Source organism: Pan troglodytes, chromosome 4, assembly GCF_028858775.2.
Source record: "Pan troglodytes isolate AG18354 chromosome 4, NHGRI_mPanTro3-v2.0_pri, whole genome shotgun sequence".
NCBI lineage: Eukaryota > Metazoa > Chordata > Mammalia > Primates > Hominidae > Pan > Pan troglodytes.
Genome location: NC_072402.2, coordinates 154930246 through 154948594, shown reverse-complemented (window position 1 = coordinate 154948594; position 18349 = coordinate 154930246). Strand labels below are relative to the sequence as shown.

At 41.3% G+C, this 18349-nt stretch overlaps 1 protein-coding gene across 1 annotated transcript in view; it reads right to left on the bottom strand.

Annotated features, from left to right (window-relative positions):
• Positions 1-3875: 3875 nt before the first annotated feature.
• The window catches only part of ITK (IL2 inducible T cell kinase), a 74178-nt gene continuing 59704 nt past the window's right edge, over positions 3876-18349 (bottom strand). Inside the window, exons 11-17 of the mRNA XM_001136073.6 lie at positions 17381-17455; positions 15305-15476; positions 14621-14837; positions 13314-13378; positions 13105-13223; positions 10097-10254; positions 3876-6452 (exon numbers count right to left, since the gene is read on the bottom strand). Of these exons, the coding sequence (XP_001136073.1) occupies positions 6381-6452; positions 10097-10254; positions 13105-13223; positions 13314-13378; positions 14621-14837; positions 15305-15476; positions 17381-17455 (878 nt within the window). The 3' untranslated portion in view covers positions 3876-6380. The remainder of the gene's footprint in view (positions 6453-10096; positions 10255-13104; positions 13224-13313; positions 13379-14620; positions 14838-15304; positions 15477-17380; positions 17456-18349) is intronic.

Sequence of the window (18349 nt, the reverse complement as noted above, 5' to 3'; positions counted from 1 at the left end):
ACTTAATTCTCTGTGCTCTTGCTGTACTGTGACTATAGCTACATCGCATAACCTACAACAGCTCTTTGCAATTATAGTTGGTTCTTATTATTCAGTAATTATGTTCTATAAAGTTGCTGTGAACACTAAGTTAACAAATACTGAACCATTGCTTCTAGGGGAAATAAAGGGTTAGGTTCCTACAAGCCCCTGCTCACCACACTTTTGTCAACTGATCAATACATAACCTTGTTTTATGCATGTTTCTGTTAAAAAAAACCCTTATTTAATATATATTATTGATTTATTAACATTGAACTCACAGTCAACAGTACTATAACTCATCCCTCATTAAACTTATTGAACTAACAGCTTTCTTGCAGTTAGGAACACTAGACAGCATGTCAGCACTACATTTGGGGGCCGTTTTATTTATTTATTTATTTATTTATTTATATGAAGTCTTGCCCCGTCACCCAGGCTGGAGCACAGTGGTGGGATCTTGTCTCACTGCAACCTCCGCTTCCCAGGGTCAAGCAATTCTCCTGCCTCAGCTTCCCAAATAGCTGCGACTACAGGCATGCACCACTACACCCAACTAATTTTTGTATTTTTTAAGTAGAGACAGGGTTTCACTATATGTTGGCCAGGCTGGTCTCAAATTCCTGACCTCAGGTGATCCACCCGCCTTAGCCCCTCAAAGTGCTGGGATTATAGGTGTGAGCCACTGTGCCTGGCTGGGGGCCATTTTAAACAGCAAAATCACCAGAAAAAAAGTACAGAAATGCAGAAAATGTGTCACTAAATAGACTGAGAAAAGCCACTTGTTTGCAGCATGAGAGCTGAACGCCACTCTGTTTGACCTCAGTTGGGAATGTGTATATGGAGCAACGCAAAATTTTTACCGCTCCACACTTTGGCATGTCATGAATGACTGCAGGAAAAGCCTCCAGGATTGATTTTAGGGTTATAAACAAATTTTATCCAGTAGACAAACTTACCAATACAGAGTCTACAAGCAATGAGAATCGATTGCATTGGTTTATGTGTTGAGCTTTTTCACTAGGCTGAGCCCTCTTATAGGAAGGATTGGTGTCTGTACTAGGTATCTTCTCTTTGTCTCCCCAGATCCACTCCACTCTCTCACCCTGCACTCTGATCCTGGAGACTGACCTCTATGGACTACCCTACTAGGGCTCCCTTGTCCTCTGTTTTCAGTGGGATTTGACCAATAGAAGACCCAGTTGATGGGAGAAAGGAAGGAGAGTGAGGCAGGGTATTGATGCCCCTGGCTTCTTCCCTGTGATGTTGCCTTGGGTTTCCTCTGTCCCTTACTAAAGGTCTTCTCCTTTAAGGCAGCCCTCTCCAATATTCTCCTTCCATATTTAAATGACCACTCTCCCTTGTTATCCCTTCAGGCCTAGGGGGTGATAACTACTTGTTTCAAGCTACTCAAGCTGCTATAACAAAATACCTTAGACTGGGTAATTTATAAACCACAGAAATTTATTTCTCACAGTTCTGGGGACTGGGAAGCTCAAGACCATGGCACCAGCAGATTCAGTATCTGGTCAGGGTTTGCTCTCTGCTCCACAGATGACACCTTGTTGCTGTGTTCTCATATGGCAGAAGGGTAAAGGGCAGAAAGGGACTACCTCCTCAAACCTTTTCATAAGGGCAGTAATCTCATTCATAAGGGCAGAGCCCTCACGTCCTGATCATCTCCTAAAGGCCCCACCAGTTAATACTATTGCACTGGAGATCGTTTCAATAGGAATTTTGGAGGAACACAAACATTCAAACCATAGCATGAGTGCTCCGCTGTGGTTTTCCTCTGTACCACTTTCTAAGGTTCTCCTAAACTGACCCACACAGTTTTAAATAGTCCTTTTGTGAAAAAGCTCTCCTTGAATTATACTAATTTGATTGTGACGTGCTTGGTCCCTAACTGGTAAGATATCTTAGTCATCTTTTTAGATCATGTACCTAACAAAGAGCCATAGTAGATGAATGGTAACCATTTATGAAATAAGTAAATGAACTCTAAAACTCCTTCTACCACTCATTGTCTGTATGACTCTGTTATCCTACAAGCCAACTATACATTGTACCTTGGGGAGAATCTCAAAGTCATTGCAGACACACTCTTACACAACCATACACACACCCCTAGTGCTGGTACCAAGGGGTGGCTCTGGGAAGTGAGCCTCAGTGCACCAAAATTTCAGCACCTTCCCCATTAAAGCCCACGCAAATTAATATCTATTCTAAAGTAAAACCATGTGCTTACTGTTCAAATGCAGCTTCCACCCCTAGCCCTCTGTTCCTGACCAGGCCACCTTCCCAAGCCCTCTAATTGGGAATCTGCAGCTCTTTCTGCACCTGATGATGCACATACTCCCTTTCTTGCTGAATGAGGTATTTCTGTCTTTTCCTCAAAAGGGTGGCCTTAGGTGTTAGGAGATTCTGCGAAGAGCAGGGTCTGCAGGAAAAATCCTCTGAGAAGCAGATCTGTTCCTCCAATCTGCTTTTGACTTTCTCATGTGGATGATTTGGCAGTGGGATTCAAGCACAGAGGTGAGTTCTAGGAAGGACTGCATGGAAGCCTTGGGCTTTCTCTTCCATGCTCAGTGGTTGACTGGCTCATGACCTGGCTCCTGCAATGGAGCTGGGCATTTGGTGGACTGAAAGGCACAGAGTGCTCAGCACACCAAAACTATAACCACCCAGCCTTTATATTACTGGGGTTTTAAGAAGGAAAGCTATTTTATTGCTATCTAAAGTGAATGACGTACTCCAAATTACAATTTCCATATGTCACCCACACAACAGATGACAGTGAATGATTAGGAAAAATAATATGGTACTGTGAACAAGGCAAAGATCATCTCCAAATTAGTTTCTTTTCCACTGGCTTTGCCTTTCTCAAATCCATTCACTATGCTGCTGCCAGAATATATTCTTAAACACATCGCAAATTTGACCTTCTCTTCCTGTGCAATGACATCTTTTCTACCTATAGGGTGAAATTCCAACTTCTTGGTCTTTTAAAGTATAGTTCTTTCCTAGATTTATAGATTCAGTTTCAATTTACCCACCTCTTCTATCATCCTTACCCTTGCTGAGAAAATACACACACACACACACACACACACACACACACACACACACACACACACACACACACACGGCGCGCACGCGCATGCGCACATGCTCCAGCAATAGTGAACTGACAATAGCTTCCCAATACTTCCTGTTCTCTCTACCTGGAAAGTATTTCTCTTACTTCTGCCCACTTACTTACCTTATAACTCATAAATTTATCTTCAAAACTGGCTTAGACAGTATATCCTCGCGACAGTGCTTCTTAAACTTTAATGTGTATACAATTACCTGCAGATCTTGTTAAAATGACAATTCTTGCTCGGTAGGTGAGGAAGAAGCCTGAGAATATGCATTTCTCACAACATGGTGATGCTATTGCTGCTGGTCCAGGGACCACACTTTGAGTAGCAGGGCTCTAAGAAGTTTCCCTTGATGTCATCCTTTCCCTGATAGATTCCATCACTTATTCTGGGCTCTTTTCTTCTTTGACCACAGATTTTTGTTGTTGCCCTAATTGTTCTATTATAATTTTATTTCTTTATATGTTTTCCTTTTCAATCAGACTAGGAATTTAGAAGTAAAGACTATGACTTTTCCATCTTTGTTTTCATGAGGATGCATACACTGAACTGTGTGCATGAATCATAGGAACGTTTGATACTTACTTGTTGAATGAATGTTGTTCAATGATATGTAGTCTTTACTTGTCTGTGGAAAATGAAACAATGTAACCATTTTTACTTAAGGAAAAGTTCTGAGAGTTTGCGATTTAAATAAATATGGAACCGAGGCCCTATGCACCATATTTATTAAAATGCAGCTTTAGTATTGCTATATTCAACTTTTAACTCTGTGTGCTCTACAAAGGATAACAGGTCTTTGTAACATTTTTATTTCGAACACTAGCAGTGACTGTACATTAATAAATATGCATCTGATCCAAATATAAATACATAGTCTCAAAAGGTACAAAATGCAAAATCTACGAAATAAAACTAGAACCAAAACTCTGTATAAGGGAGTTCTCTACAAACACAGGGGACCATTTACAAAATGTGAGAAGAGAAAAACCAGGCAGGAAGCCCATTTTGCGGGATAGGGCACCAGGAGGTGAAGAATGTACACATGTACAGTTAAGGATTAGATGAATCTGAGCTTGAAAAAGATAATACCATGCACAGGGGAATTTTCTAAACCAAACCACAGAGATCAGTCAATTCCAATGTTTTCTTTCTAGACTGAATGTTCCAGAAATCATCTCTAATTAAGGATCCCAAAAGATAATGTACAAAATTCTAAAAAGTAAACAGAGATAATTTTGGATAAGCTGAGTAAAATCATCTTCTGAATGACAGAGTTTTATCTTGAGGCTCTCCACTTCACAATAATTATAATTAAAAATTATGCATCTGAATCTCAAGCCAGTCAAAACGTCACATGATTTAGAAAGAGCCAATTGCAACACCATCCTCTCTTATATCAGGGAATGTCCCTCCTCATGAAGTGTTCAAGAAGACTACAGCTGAAAGTTGGAATGATAATTAAAGGAAGAACTCATACTTCTACAGAAGAATCTTTTAAAGTTGCTTAGAAGCTCGTCTATAAATGGCTTCAAGCAACATGACTGGTTGGTTGTGAGAATTAAAGGGTCATTAACTGAATAACTCCAAAGTCATTAACATGACCAAGGTAAGGATACAGAATAGGAAAAGGAAAATCCTATTCCAAGTTGGAGGGCCATGCCATCAACCACAGTGGTCTGTGCCAGAGCAACACTATTCGCTAGTGGTTCTATACTGACTTCTTTACTGGCTTTCCATCTTTGTATTTATTCCCTCTGCAATCCCTTTCATTTTCAGTAGAAGGCAGTGTCGAATAGGAATAAAGAATCTGTGTATTGCGGTCAGACAGATTTGGGCTAGAATACCAGCTCTAGACTTTCTAGTTCCATCACTTTGGCAGATGTCTTGGCTTTTTAAAGCCTCAGTTACATTATTTGTAAAATGGGAATAATAATATTACCTCATGGGGATGTGAACCCAGGGTGAACAGAGATTTTGCAGGGAAGTCTCCTAGCTCAGTACATATTCACCTTGCATATAAAAGTGCTCAAGCCAGAGTAGGCATTCTCATGCCTCTTGGAAGCACCCCAGTCAGTGCCTGACTGTTTCCATCCTGATGGTTTGAGCAAAAACAGACTCTTTATTTCTCTCCTAGAATTTTAGGAGACTTGGAGTCTCAACCTTAAAATTGCTCAACCCTAGGGCCTAAACAAGTTTCAATTGCTCACCAAGGGAACGCTGACCAACACAATGCTGCCCTCTGTTGATGAGGATCGGATAGTGCAGAGAGGGGGGCTGATTCCCAGAGGCTGGAAAAAAGGATGTTTTTCAGAAGTAATCATTTCTTCTCAGGATGCTGGTGGAAGCATTCTGTGCAGAAGAGGAGGCATAGTCACCTGCACAGCTTGGTATAAAAGATGAGCTTGGTATAAAAGAAGAGACCTAAGATCTCTTCTTGCACCACATGGTTCTCCACCGTCAGAGGTTCTCTTGTTCTGGTGCAGACATCAGATACCCAATGCTCCAAGCATGGGACCTGAATTGTTCACCCCAATCCATCCAATGGGTCTCACCATGCTCCCTTCAAGGAGAGAGGTAGCAGCATACTCTGTAAAACCTCATAAAGCTGCTTCTCAGAATATCCGGCCTCCTGTGTGAGCAGCTGCTCTATCATTCTCTACGGCAGGAAGCTGTGGCTGACAGCATCACAGCAACAGAGCACACGCGCTCTAATCTTACTTAACTCACCAGTTTTCTTGGAAAAAGAGTCATGCTCTTTGTTCCCCTTGCCTCCATATCCTGGGATACAGTGTTGTTGGGTCAAATAAAAAGTCCCTGGAACCATAAACTTTAGATTCATGTTAAAAATAACAATAAAAATAGCAATCTGGGTCTTACTCATGTCTCTCTCTGTTACTAAGAAGTGCAAGAATGCTGTCTGAAAGCTGTCAGGTTGAGGTTTGTGCACCACATGTGACAAGAGGCTAGAGGAAGGGCAGAGACATCACTCCTGTTCTGGCTCAGCTCCCAGCTTGGTGGCTGACCCTCCAGCTGTGGCTTGACTGCCAGCTGTGGTCAGGATGCTGCTTCCATGGTGACTCAGGGACTGATGCCACAGGCCAGGCTGCCTCTGGAGGGTCCTGGGCTGGTGGCAGCTTCTAATGCTCTATGGAATGAGGACATATCCTTCCTCCATTCAGGATCTGCAGCCCGTGGCCTGGTACTCAGTCTCTACTAAAGTCCTGATTCTGCAATTTCAGCCAGTTGACGCAGCAGTCTGGAGAAGGCTGGCCGATCTTCTGGTCTCTGGAGAGGGAAAAAAGAACTCTGTAAGTTCCTTGTACTTGTGCGTCATAGGTAAATCCAAAACAAACCAGAATTTAATAGCAGCATCCCCTGTGGATTTTTGTATGTGCTTCCATGTTGACTGTATTCCAGATACATTGTCCTAGTTGTTAACAGCAGGTATTCTGGAATCCAAGGGACTGAGTGTTTAATCTCAGTTTTACCAGTAATTAGCTGTGTGACATTAAAACTGAGTGTTTAATCTCAGTTTTACCAGTAATTAGCTGTGTGACATTGAGCAGGTTATTTAACCTCTTTGAACCTCAGTTTTGTCATTTGTAAAATGGAGATAATAATAGTAACTACCTCATGAAATTGTTTTGAGAATTCAATAAATCACACATAAAAATACATCAAGAAATTAATGCTAAAGAACACCAAAAAACGAAATATCTGGGTATAAATCTCAGAAAATATCTACATGATCTAAATGAGAAAAAATTAAAAATTCTAATAAAAGAAAGCAAAAAAGATCTAAATAAATGGACAGATATTCCATGTTCATGGACAGGAAGACACTATAGTGTTAAAATATTAGTTCTTCCCAACTTGACTTATAGATTCAATACGATCCTAATAAAAATTCAGCAAGTTATTTTTTAGATATTGACAAACTGACTGTAACATTTATATGGAGAGGCAAAAGACCCAGAGAGCCAATACAATAATGAAGAAGAACAACAAAGCTAGAAGACTGACCCTACCTGACTTCAGGACTTACTCTAAAGCTACAGTAATGGGAGAGGATGGTGCTAGTGAAAGAATAAACAAACAGATTAATGGATCAGCCCAGATATAGATCCATATAAATATAGTAAACTAACATTTAACAAAGGAACAGAGGAGAAAGGGTATAGTCTTTTCAACAAACAGGGCTGTAATAATTGGACATCCATATGTAAAACAATGACTCTAGTCACAGACTTGACACCTTTCAGGAAAATTAACTCAAAGTGGATCATAGACCTAAATGTAAAATGCAAAATTATAAAACTTCCATAAAATAACATAGGAGAAAATTTGGGTGACATTGGGCTTGGCAATGAGTTTTTAGATGTAAACCAAAAGCACAATTCATGAATAAATAAGTTGATGTTGAGCTTTGTTAAAATATTTGAAAGGTCTTCTCCGTGAAAGACACTGTCAAGAGAATGAGAAGACATGCCACAGACTAGGAGAAAATTTTGCAAAACACATATCTGATAAAGGACTTGTATCCAAAATATACAAAGAACTCTTAAAACTCAACAATAAGTAAACAAACAACCTGATTGAGAAATGGGCAAAAGATCTGAATAGATATTACCAAGAAGATATACAGGTGGCGAATAAGCATATGAAAATGTTCTTAACATCATATGTCATTAGGAAAATGCAAGTTAAAACAACAATGTAATATGACTACACATCTATTAGAACCACTGAAATCCAAAACAATGAATGCAAATAAGGAACTCTCATTGCTGGTGGGAATGTAAAATAATACAGCTACTTTGGAAGACATTCTAGCAGTTTCTTAAAAAGTTAAACATAGTCTTACCATATGATTCAGCAAGCATACTCTTAGGCATTTACCCAATTGAGTTGAAAATTTATATACAAAAATCTGCACATAAACATTTATAGCAGCTTTATTCATAATTGTTTAAAACTGAAAGCAAGCAAGATTTCCTTTGGCAGGTAAATAGATAAACAAACTGTGGCATATCCATACAATGGAATATTACTTAGCAATAAAAAGAAATGAGCTATCAAGCCAAAAAGACATGGAGGGACCTTAAAGGCATATTACTAAGTGAAGGAAACCAGTCTGCCTGAGCGCTCACACTTATAATTCCAGCACTACGGGAGGCCTGAGGTGGATTGATTGCCTGCTCACCTGGGCAGCATGGCAAAACCCTGTTTCTACCAAAAATACAAAAAATTAGCTGGGCGTAGTGGCACATGTGTGTGGTCCCAGCTACTTGGGAGGCTGAGGTGGGAGGATCGCTTGAGACTGGGAGGCAGAGGTTGCAGTAAGCTGAGATTGCGCCACTGCACTCCAGCCTGGGTAACAGAGTAAGACCCCATCTCAAAAAAACAAAACAAAACCCCAAAAACCCAAACAAACAAACACAAAAACTGAAAGCAACCAAGATTTCCTTTGGTAGGTAAATAAATAAACCATGATATATCCATACAATGGAATATTATTTGGCAACAAAAAGAAATGAGCTATTAAGCCACGAAAAGACATGGAGGGACCTTAAAGCATATTACTAAGTGAAAGAAACCAGTCCAAAAAGCCTAAATGCTGTATGATGCCAATATATGGCATTCTGAGAAAGGCAAAACTATGAAGACAGTGAAAAGATCAGTAGTTGCCAGTGGTTTGGGGATGAGGAGAGGGATAAATGGGTGAAGCACAGGATATTTTTAGGGCAGTAAAACTATTCTGTCTGATACTATAATGACGAATACATGGCCTTATGAATTTGTGAAAACCTACAGAACTCTACAGCACAAAGACTGAACCTTAATGTAAACTATGAACTTTAGTTAATATAATGTATGAATAGAGGTTCACTAATTGTAACAAATGTATCACACTCATGCCAGATGTTAGTGAACAGGGAAACTGTTCAGGTGAGGTGGGCATATGAGAACTCTGTACTCTTTGTTAAAAAATAAAGACTATTAATTTTAAAAAATCAATAAATGATGGTTAAAAGAGGGAAAAAGTGCCAACTGAATGTCAGCCATCATTATTATTATTGTAGCTAATCCTTATGAAGTGGATAAGATTTGTTTTATGCCCTCCTTTATGTCTCTATTGTTTCTTTGTTTCTGATTATAAAAGCTCTATGAACTCATAGACCAAGCATTATTTAATTCTCTTAACAGTAAGAAAAAGGAAGTTCAGAGAATTGTCAAAGATAAATGGCAAATAAATGGTAAAGCTGAGACAAAATCCTAGGGTTCTAAATTTTTTGTATTCCACCTTGTTGTCGTACAATGATCAGAATTTTTATTAATTGTCTGTTTCAGCAACTTTCCACTTTGGCTGAAATGTATGATTTTCTAACTCAGCAAAGACTAAGACTCATAGTGATGGGGCTCAAGCCATGGCCTGCAATCCAAGGTTGGGGTAAATGAGCCACCTGGGTGGGTACGGAGGAATTGGCTCCCCATTTTAAATGCAGAATGAATAAAATGAACTCAAATTAAGCCATTTTAATATTTTCATAGTGCAAGTGAACTTTGTTCCCCAAGTTATAGAACTAACTTCCTGTGCTTTTAATGGTTTTATGATGTTACAGACTTTTTTTCTCTTCTCAGAAAATCGAGAAGGAAGCTGGCATAGGCCACACCCCATCCTCCTCTCTGAAGCTATGCTTATAGCTTGTGACATTATGTAGCAAACCAAATAATATTTAAGGTCGCCTTCAGCTCCTTTAGGGATGGGGGATCTATCCCGTTAACAGATCCTCAAAGTCATGTTGTTGCTAATCTCTATTAGTTATCCCTCCTGCCTCATCCTTCCGAGAGGGTTCCTTTCTCTAGGGAAGGAGGGAGGGCCTCAAATTGTATACGACAATGCATGGGGAAGCACTTCCTCCACTGACCTCTTTCCAGCAGTGATTCATAATCTGGTAGACATGTGTGGAGGCCAGCCGGGGCTTGTACAACCGAAATCCGGTACTGATGTCTTCCACCACCTCTGAGTTGCTTCGGTTTTCATACGGGATTTTGCCTTCACTGAAAACTTCCCACATCAGCACACCTACAAGAAATGGTGAGCACAGCACAGTGAATGACAAAGCCCACAGATAGCAAACAAACCAACCTGCCTCTAGAAATTACAGACTCCTTGCATTAGGATTCATGTGCTACCTCCAGAAGTGCATCAAGTCTACCTGAGGCTTATTAGGCCCGTCCTATTTTTAAAGAACTGAAATTTCCCAACCTTTGTAGTGGAGAAGGATTTTCAAGATGGACCCTTTGTTGTACCAAACTGAAATGCTACAACTAAGAGTTGTAGACTCAAATGCCAAGATGCAGGATGTAAATGAATGGAGTGCAGGAGGTGTGACACTATTGGGATTGGGGAGGATTGTGGAAAATGAGATAAACAGTTCTGTCTTAAGGAGACAGCTATGATTTGACTCCAACCAAAGTATGGCACATGAAAATGAGGGATCAGAATTGGCACATTTTCTGATTTTTTTAAAAAAGACGTCAAAAATTAAGAGTTGAAATTCTTGAATTTAAAAAATACCATGTAGAGCAAGCAAAACACATCTTTTGCTTGTCGATTTTTGACCTCTGATTTAATCCCTTTCTTTTCCTCTTCTGCCCTTGGTAGAAATGTGACACCTAGCTTTGTCTTTATCATGTGCTGATATATTCACAGGTTGTCAGAGCAAGAAGGCTGCTTGCAAATCAGCTAATTCAGAGCTTTTCAAAGTTTATTCCAGAGAATCTTAGAGTAGACATTCCCAAAGCATGATCCCCAAAACACCTGAATAAAAGTCATCTCAGAGTCTTGTTCAAATGGCAGATTCCTGGGCCCTAGCCCAAACCCAGTGGATCAGAATCTCTAGGTGTTACTCAGAGGTGCCTCAGGAGTTGGAAATTCAGAACCTGACCCTAAATAAGAATGCTTATCACCCCAAGACACCATAATTTTTAGTGAAAAATTTTTTGAAAATGTGCTGATGCTAAAACATGGTTTCAGAATGATTGCTTTAATACATAGATGAGAAATGTATAGATAAAAAAATTGAGTGAAGTACAAAGAGGTTGCCTTGTTCTGAATAGCACACCGCTAATTAGGGCAAAGAAACTTAAAATGTAGGACAAAGTCCAGTGGGCTGATGCAGGCATGGAGTTTTCAGCTCATCCAGGTTTCTGTTGCTTAGGCTGGTACCCCCAGTTTTTTCACACTTTTTTTCATTGATCTCTCAATTCTGCATCTATCCATCAACTCATTTCTGGACTCTCTTCAAATAATATATCCTAGGCAGGGACTAATTTCAGCCCAACCCTGTAATTGTAAGATGCCACAGGAAATTCCCAGGCTGACACCCTTTGGCTGAATAAACCCCATTCAGAGTCAGAAGGTGAATGTGCTAAAGTGGCCATTGCTCCAAATTTCTCATTGTGGGGCCCTTGCTTGCTTGGTGCAGTGTGATCAGTTTCATCACCCATAGTGAGATGACTGCACATCAGCCCCAACCTTCCTAGTTATACACACTGGGGAGAGGAGAGTCATCCAAGAATGCTGTTAGTACAATTTCTTTCAAGTCCATTCTGTAACTTAAACCTGGTTAACAAAGTGGCTGCAAGGGTTAGTTAATAGGGTACTGTTTTAAGAAACAGAGTAGGACTCATAATGAACAAACCACTTGGCTCCAAGGGATGGATAGTCTAAAATGCTGCAGAAGATTTTTAACACTCATTCTTCTCCTAAAAGATTTACCTAGCCAAACTCCCCCCTGGTTTCTACTACTAGTAAGCCCTTGTCAAACCCTTCCTTCATACCGAATGGCAAAAATCAATCTTCAAGTAGTTTCTGTCCACAGTATAATTCTTGTAATCCAAATCAAAGAGGTTGTCTGGTATATTTTTTTGCACACTTTAGTATGCACAAACTATGACTTCAGGTGACATGGCAAATCCAGCAAGAACATTTGGCACATCCTGCAATACCAACATCATTCATCCCTTCATGGCCATTTGCACTTTTTAGAAATTCTAATTCCTTATGATGGCCTACCAGCTTCATTGCCTGTTGTTCTCCCAATAAGTCAGTACCCCTTGTTCTTTGGATGCACCAAGTTTTTGCACTTGCTGGTCCCTCTGTCAGGGACACTGTTCCCTGGCTCTTCAAATGGTGACAGCTCCCTCCTATCATTCAAGTCTCTGCTGAAGAATTACCTTCTGAGAAAGGCCTTCCCACACCATACTATTCAAAGCAGACCCTCTCTCTAGCCTAGTCACTCTGCCCCATTACTGTTTTATTTTATTCATAGCACCTACTTATGATTGCCTGGCTTTATCTTCTATCCCTTAGCTTGTTTATTATTATTATTGTTTATGACTGTTATTATGATCTTTTGTGATTTTCTGTCTCCCCTCCCATCTCAAATTTAGTTCCAAAAGAACAGAAGTCTTTTCTGTTCTATGAACCACTGCATCCTCAGCACCTAGATTAGCCCTTGGCATAGAATAGATGATCAGTTAATTGTTGTTGAATGAATGAATAAATATTAATACTTATTGAGAGATAAGTATGGAAATGTAGTGTTGGACAAAACATGGTCCCTGCCTTCAAGGGGCTCATATTTGAATCTCCTGACTTCTCCAGCTTTTGACTTCACAGCAGCTGGCACCAGAACTCTTGTTTCCACTTTTAGTTAACTCCCACCACCATGTCCAGTATCTCTAAAAACAAACAAAATAATGAAGGCCCTTTCATAGTTTTCAGGGCCTTTCTTACACAACCCTCCAGTGGGACACCCTCATGATATGATACAGGGTTCGGTGTGGGTAGGGTTGTCTGCATTTGATAAAGGAAACAGCTGGCCTGCAGCCCAGATCATGGGGCAGTGGGGCCCAGCATGACACTCACCAAATGACCACACATCGGACTTGCTGCTATAGCGACTGAAAGAGAAAACCTCTGGGGATGCCCACTTCACTGGGAATTTGGTGCCTGTGGAACTGGTGTACTGATCATCCAGAACGAACCTGGGAAGAGAGTGGAGGGAGAAGGTCAGAATGTTCCGGGGGCCTCAGTCCCATTCCTGAGACTTCTCCGGCACCACATCCCTCTTTTACCTTGTCATCCCAAAGTCAGACACCTTGATGACTTGGTTTTCTCCCACCAAACAATTTCGGGCAGCCTGGAGAGGAGACAGGCAAACAAAGGCGGAGAGGAAAACTGTTGATGAGTCATCAGTAGTTAAGGAGTCTCCTATAATCACAGTCCTTTGCTTTACTGCAGTGCTGTCATACAAGGGCATCATGGAGCTTTACAAATGTTAATTAAGCCTCACAAATGCCGCTGGAAGTTAACTGGAAAGTTGAATGTGTAAGATCCACTATCAAGATGAGTAAGTTTATCTTCATTCTTGAGTTCTAATTAGAAATCCTTGGTGTTGTCTAACCAAAGATAGGCTCTAATGCAACCTGATGTGATAGGAAATGTTAACATCAGGGATAAGAGGAAGAAAGCGTCTCCCAGTTGACTAAATTAAGAATGTTTTGATGTTGTTAATCCTCTTAAAACTGTTCTTCAATAGGGAGAGTACCTGACCCCTAATTAGTATTATAGACTGTTGCATTGAAAGAGCCATTGGAGATAACACTCCAGTGTGTCTCAATTTTTTTTTTTTTTTTTAGATGGAGTCTTACTGTGTCACCCAGGCTGGAGTGTAGTGGCTTGATCTCAGCTCACTGCAACCTCTGCCTCCTGGGTTCAAGTGATTCTCCTGCCTCAGCCTCCCAAGTAGCTAGGGTTACAGGTGCCCGCCACTAAGCTCAGCTAATTTTTTGAATTTTCAGTAGAGATGGGGTTTCACCATGTTGGCCAGGCTGGTCTCGAACTCCTGACCTTGTGATTCACCCACCTCGGCCTCCCAAAGTGCTGGGAGTACAGGCATGAGCCACCGCACCCGGCCGCGTGTCTCAAATTTTAATGTGCATACAAATCATATGGGGAATGTGTTAAAATGAATATTCCTGAGTCCCAGCCACCAGAGATTCTGAAAGTAGCTTAAGGGCTTCCCCAGTGTGATTCTGGTAGACCCTTGAATAACACCTTCAGACAAACTCAGTTTCCTCAATTTACCAGGAGGAAATTGAGTCACAGAGAGGTTAAGAAGGAGTGGCAGTTATCTCCATTTTGGAAGAATGTAAACTGAAATGCAGGAGGTGAAAGAGTTTGGGCTGGGATCAGAGCCCAGAAGTAAGTCCTCATGAAGCCCTTTCCACTAGGACCACCCAAAGTAGGTGAAGGAAGGGAGAAGTTGAGAAAGGAAAGGAGATTGTCTGTAATGTATTATTTATTAATGCATTACCAGTCATTTCAGTGAGAACTGTCCCTTTACCCTGGACCTGTGGGTGTTCCCCCTGCATGCTCATACCAAGTCTCTGTGGATGACACATGCCTCTTCCAGGTAGGCCATGCCCTCACACACATCCAGACACATGCCCAGCAGGGTCTCTGCAGCAAAAAGTCCCCGCTGGGTGCGTAGATAATCTGACAGGCAGCCGTGCTCCATGAACTCAAACACCAGGCAGATGGGGGCCTGCTCCAGGCACACCCCATACAGCTGCACCAGTTTGGGATGAGAGAGTTTCCTGGAGGAAAAAGACAAGGGGTGAGATGGCCTAAACTCAGTCTCCCAAAAATGCCGAAAATATTATGGTACCAAAATAGCCAATGGTCATTTTGTCTAATTTATGGTTTGGATGAAAATAATATTCATTCCCTCCCCAAAACAAAAACATGTCATTGGAGCTGAGACCTGAAAAATGGCAAGGAGTCAGCTGTGTGTGTGAAGATGAGCAGAGGCCAGTGTGGCTGGCATATCATGGACCGGAGGAGAGATGGGTAGGAGCTGAGAAGGGGGAGGTGGGCATGATCAGATTATGGCGGGCCTTGGAGACCACTGTGAAGAGTTTGATTTTATTCTCTGTGCAATAGGAAGCCACTGCTGGGAGTTTGCACAGGGAGATAGTACCCCCTGGCGTTTGAATGGCATTTCAAGAACACGGAACCGATGTTCCCCCCAGAGTTTCTGCATATCCTTGTTCTGAGCACTCACATCATGACTTCAGCCTCCTCTATGAAGTCCTCTTCTGACATAGCCCCTTCCCGAATGGTTTTGATAGCCACCTTGTCCTTGTTGAGCCAGTAGCCCAGATGCACCAACCCAAATTGCCCACTGCCAATCTCTTGCACAAAAGTGAGCTCCGAGGGATCGATCACCCATTTCCCTGGAAGAGAGAGAGATAGTTCTCTGGGGTCAGCAAGCAGTAGATATAAGGTATTGGGATACCAGGGGACTATAAAGCCCTAACTAGAATTTTAGCCTATTGTTAATATAATTCAAAGATGGCAAATAAATTATCCTTTCTCCACATAATAACATAGGATATGCTAGAAAACTATGAAAATATGTGTGGGAAGGTAACATGGAAAGAAGGAGAGTGGCATTAATCAAGATATTAAAGAAACCATATTAACCAAATATTAAAGAAAGGGTTCTTGCAATGTCCCATTTTCTATGTCATTTTTCACACTAAGTAAATTTCATTTGAGCTGATCATTCTTTCATTCATTCATCTATTAAGAGCACCTGCTATATACACAGAACCCTATTAGGCCTTACTGGGGCAGAGGGGCAGTTAAAGAGAAAGATTTAAAGAGAATTTGTGCAGAGGCACAAGCTAGCACAGTGTCTGGCACATGGGAGGCTCTCAAGAAATGTTTAACAAACAAATATGAGATTCCGAGGCTCAATTTCCTCACCAACAAAATGAGTGGGCTGACCAGATAATATCTGAAATCCCATCCAGCATGGACACATTAAGATTCTACATTTATTAGAATACACTTATTTTCATAAGGAGGCTAAAGAGGCACTATCTTTCCCCAGTGCTTGGTCTGGTACCTAAACAGCCAGATTTCCACTGCTTTGAGGCAGAGACTCAACAGCAGGCAGTATTGAGCACCTACTGTGTGCCGGACATGGTGCTGGTTAGGGATAAAGAAGCCCATGCATGGCAGTGGTTCTCAAAGTATTGCCCTCTGACCACTTGTATCAAAATCACCTAGCATGCTTGTTTAAAATGTAGACTCAGCCAGGCACAGTGGCTCATGCCTGTAATCCCAACACTTTGAGAGGCTGAGGCAGGAGGATTGCCTGAACCCAGGAGTTTAAGACCAGCCAGGGCAACATAGTGAGACCCTGTCTCTACAAAAAAAATTTTAAAAATTAGCCAGGCATGGTAGCTACTTGGGAGGCTGAGGTGGGAGGATCGCTTGAGCCCAGGAGGTCAAGGCAGCAGTGAGCCGTGATTACGCCACTGCATCTCCAGCCTGGGTGACAGAGGGAGATCATGCCAGAAAAAAAAGTAGACTCCAGGACCCTATCAAGGATTGTGTTTTGGTGAGTGTTTGGATAGGAGCCAGGGGTCAACATTTTTAATAAGCATTCTAGAAGACTTTGATGCACACTGAAATTTGAGAACGACCAAGCTAGGAGATAAGAAATGAAAATTAGACCAGCCTTCTCCACAGGCAGCACACAGTTGGGACCAAGGGATGCAAAGCCAAATGCCTTCAGAGTCCAGGCAGGTAATCCCAAGTGAGTGAAGCAATTCCGTAGGGCAAGAAAACGTAGTAGGGGCTGTAGCACTGGAGATCATGCTATGCCTAAAGGCATTCCAAAGAATTTTAACACTCTCTTATGCAGAGAAACACTTCTAGATGCTCTCAACTTGCAGTTATGGCAATAGTCTGCTACTCAACCAACTAGATGATATAAAAGTTCTAGAAGATAGGTGGAAACACAGTGCTAAGGCATGGTTTTCTAATATTTTTCTAATAGCATTTAGTAGGGTGCTCTGTACAAAGTAGGTGCTTAATAAACACTTCATTAATGAACTCTTCACTAAAACCAATGGCCACTGGTTTGACCTAGAGAAATGTGCTTGTATATGTACTTCTCTTACACACAATGTAAATATTCATTAGTGCCATCATCTCTAGATATATAATATACTTGTTTTAATGGTGATTTGTAGTCTGAGGAACAGGTAGGCTCATGGCCAGTTTATTCAGAATTTGCCCCAGACCTTTAGGGACATGAGTTTACATTCCTGATTGTACTGCTCACCGTATCTCAGCCCTGCTGTAACTGGGGCTTTCTGCCTCCCAAAACAAACTGGATACCGGAGTCGAGTCACCAGGCCTGGGTTGATTGAAAAGCCAAGAAGCAGTGGTTAGGGCTTTGCTCTAGCAACCATCTAACTTAAATCACTAAAAAAAATAATAATAATCAGACGCAAAAGCTAATTTTATTCTGGAAAACAAATCCCAAAGCCTAATTATTGATATCATATCCTCCTTGAAAACATCATAAGCACAGATGGGCAGGCGGTAAAATTCCATTATTTCCACAAGATAGCTTGCTAATAGAAGATATATAATATAATTAAATATTTGTCATATTTTTCTATTTGTATATTTATTTATTATTTATAGTCAAAAAGAAGCCAGGGCGAGCTTTTGCCAGTTTTCATTAAGTCTCCTGTGTGGGTGCTGATATAGTTTGGATGTTTGTCCCCTCCAAATCTCATGTTGAAATGTAATCCCTGGCTGGGCACTGTGGCTTACACCTGTAATCCCAGCAGTATGGGAGGCTGAGGCGGGCAGATTACCTGAGGTCAGGAGTTCAAGACCAGCCTGGCCAATGCGGTGAAACCCTGTCTCTACAAAAAAATACCAAAATTAGCTGGGTGTGGTGGCACATGCCTGTAATCCCAGCTAATCAGGAGGCTGAGGCAGGAGAATTGCTTGAACCTGGGAGGTGGAGGTTGCAGTGAGCCAAGATTGAGCCACTGCACTCCAGCCTGGGCAACAGAGTGAAACTCTGTCTCAAAAAAAAAAAAAAAAAAAAAAAAAAAAAGAAAGAAGAGAAAAGAAAGGAAAAGAAAGAAAAGAAAAGCCCTATGTTGGAGGTGGGGCCTGGTGGGATGGGAGGTGTTTGGGTCATTAGGTGGGATCCATCACAAATGCCTTGGTGCTGTCACTGTCCTTGTGATAATAAATGAGTTATCACTCTGAGTTCATGCAAGACCTGGTT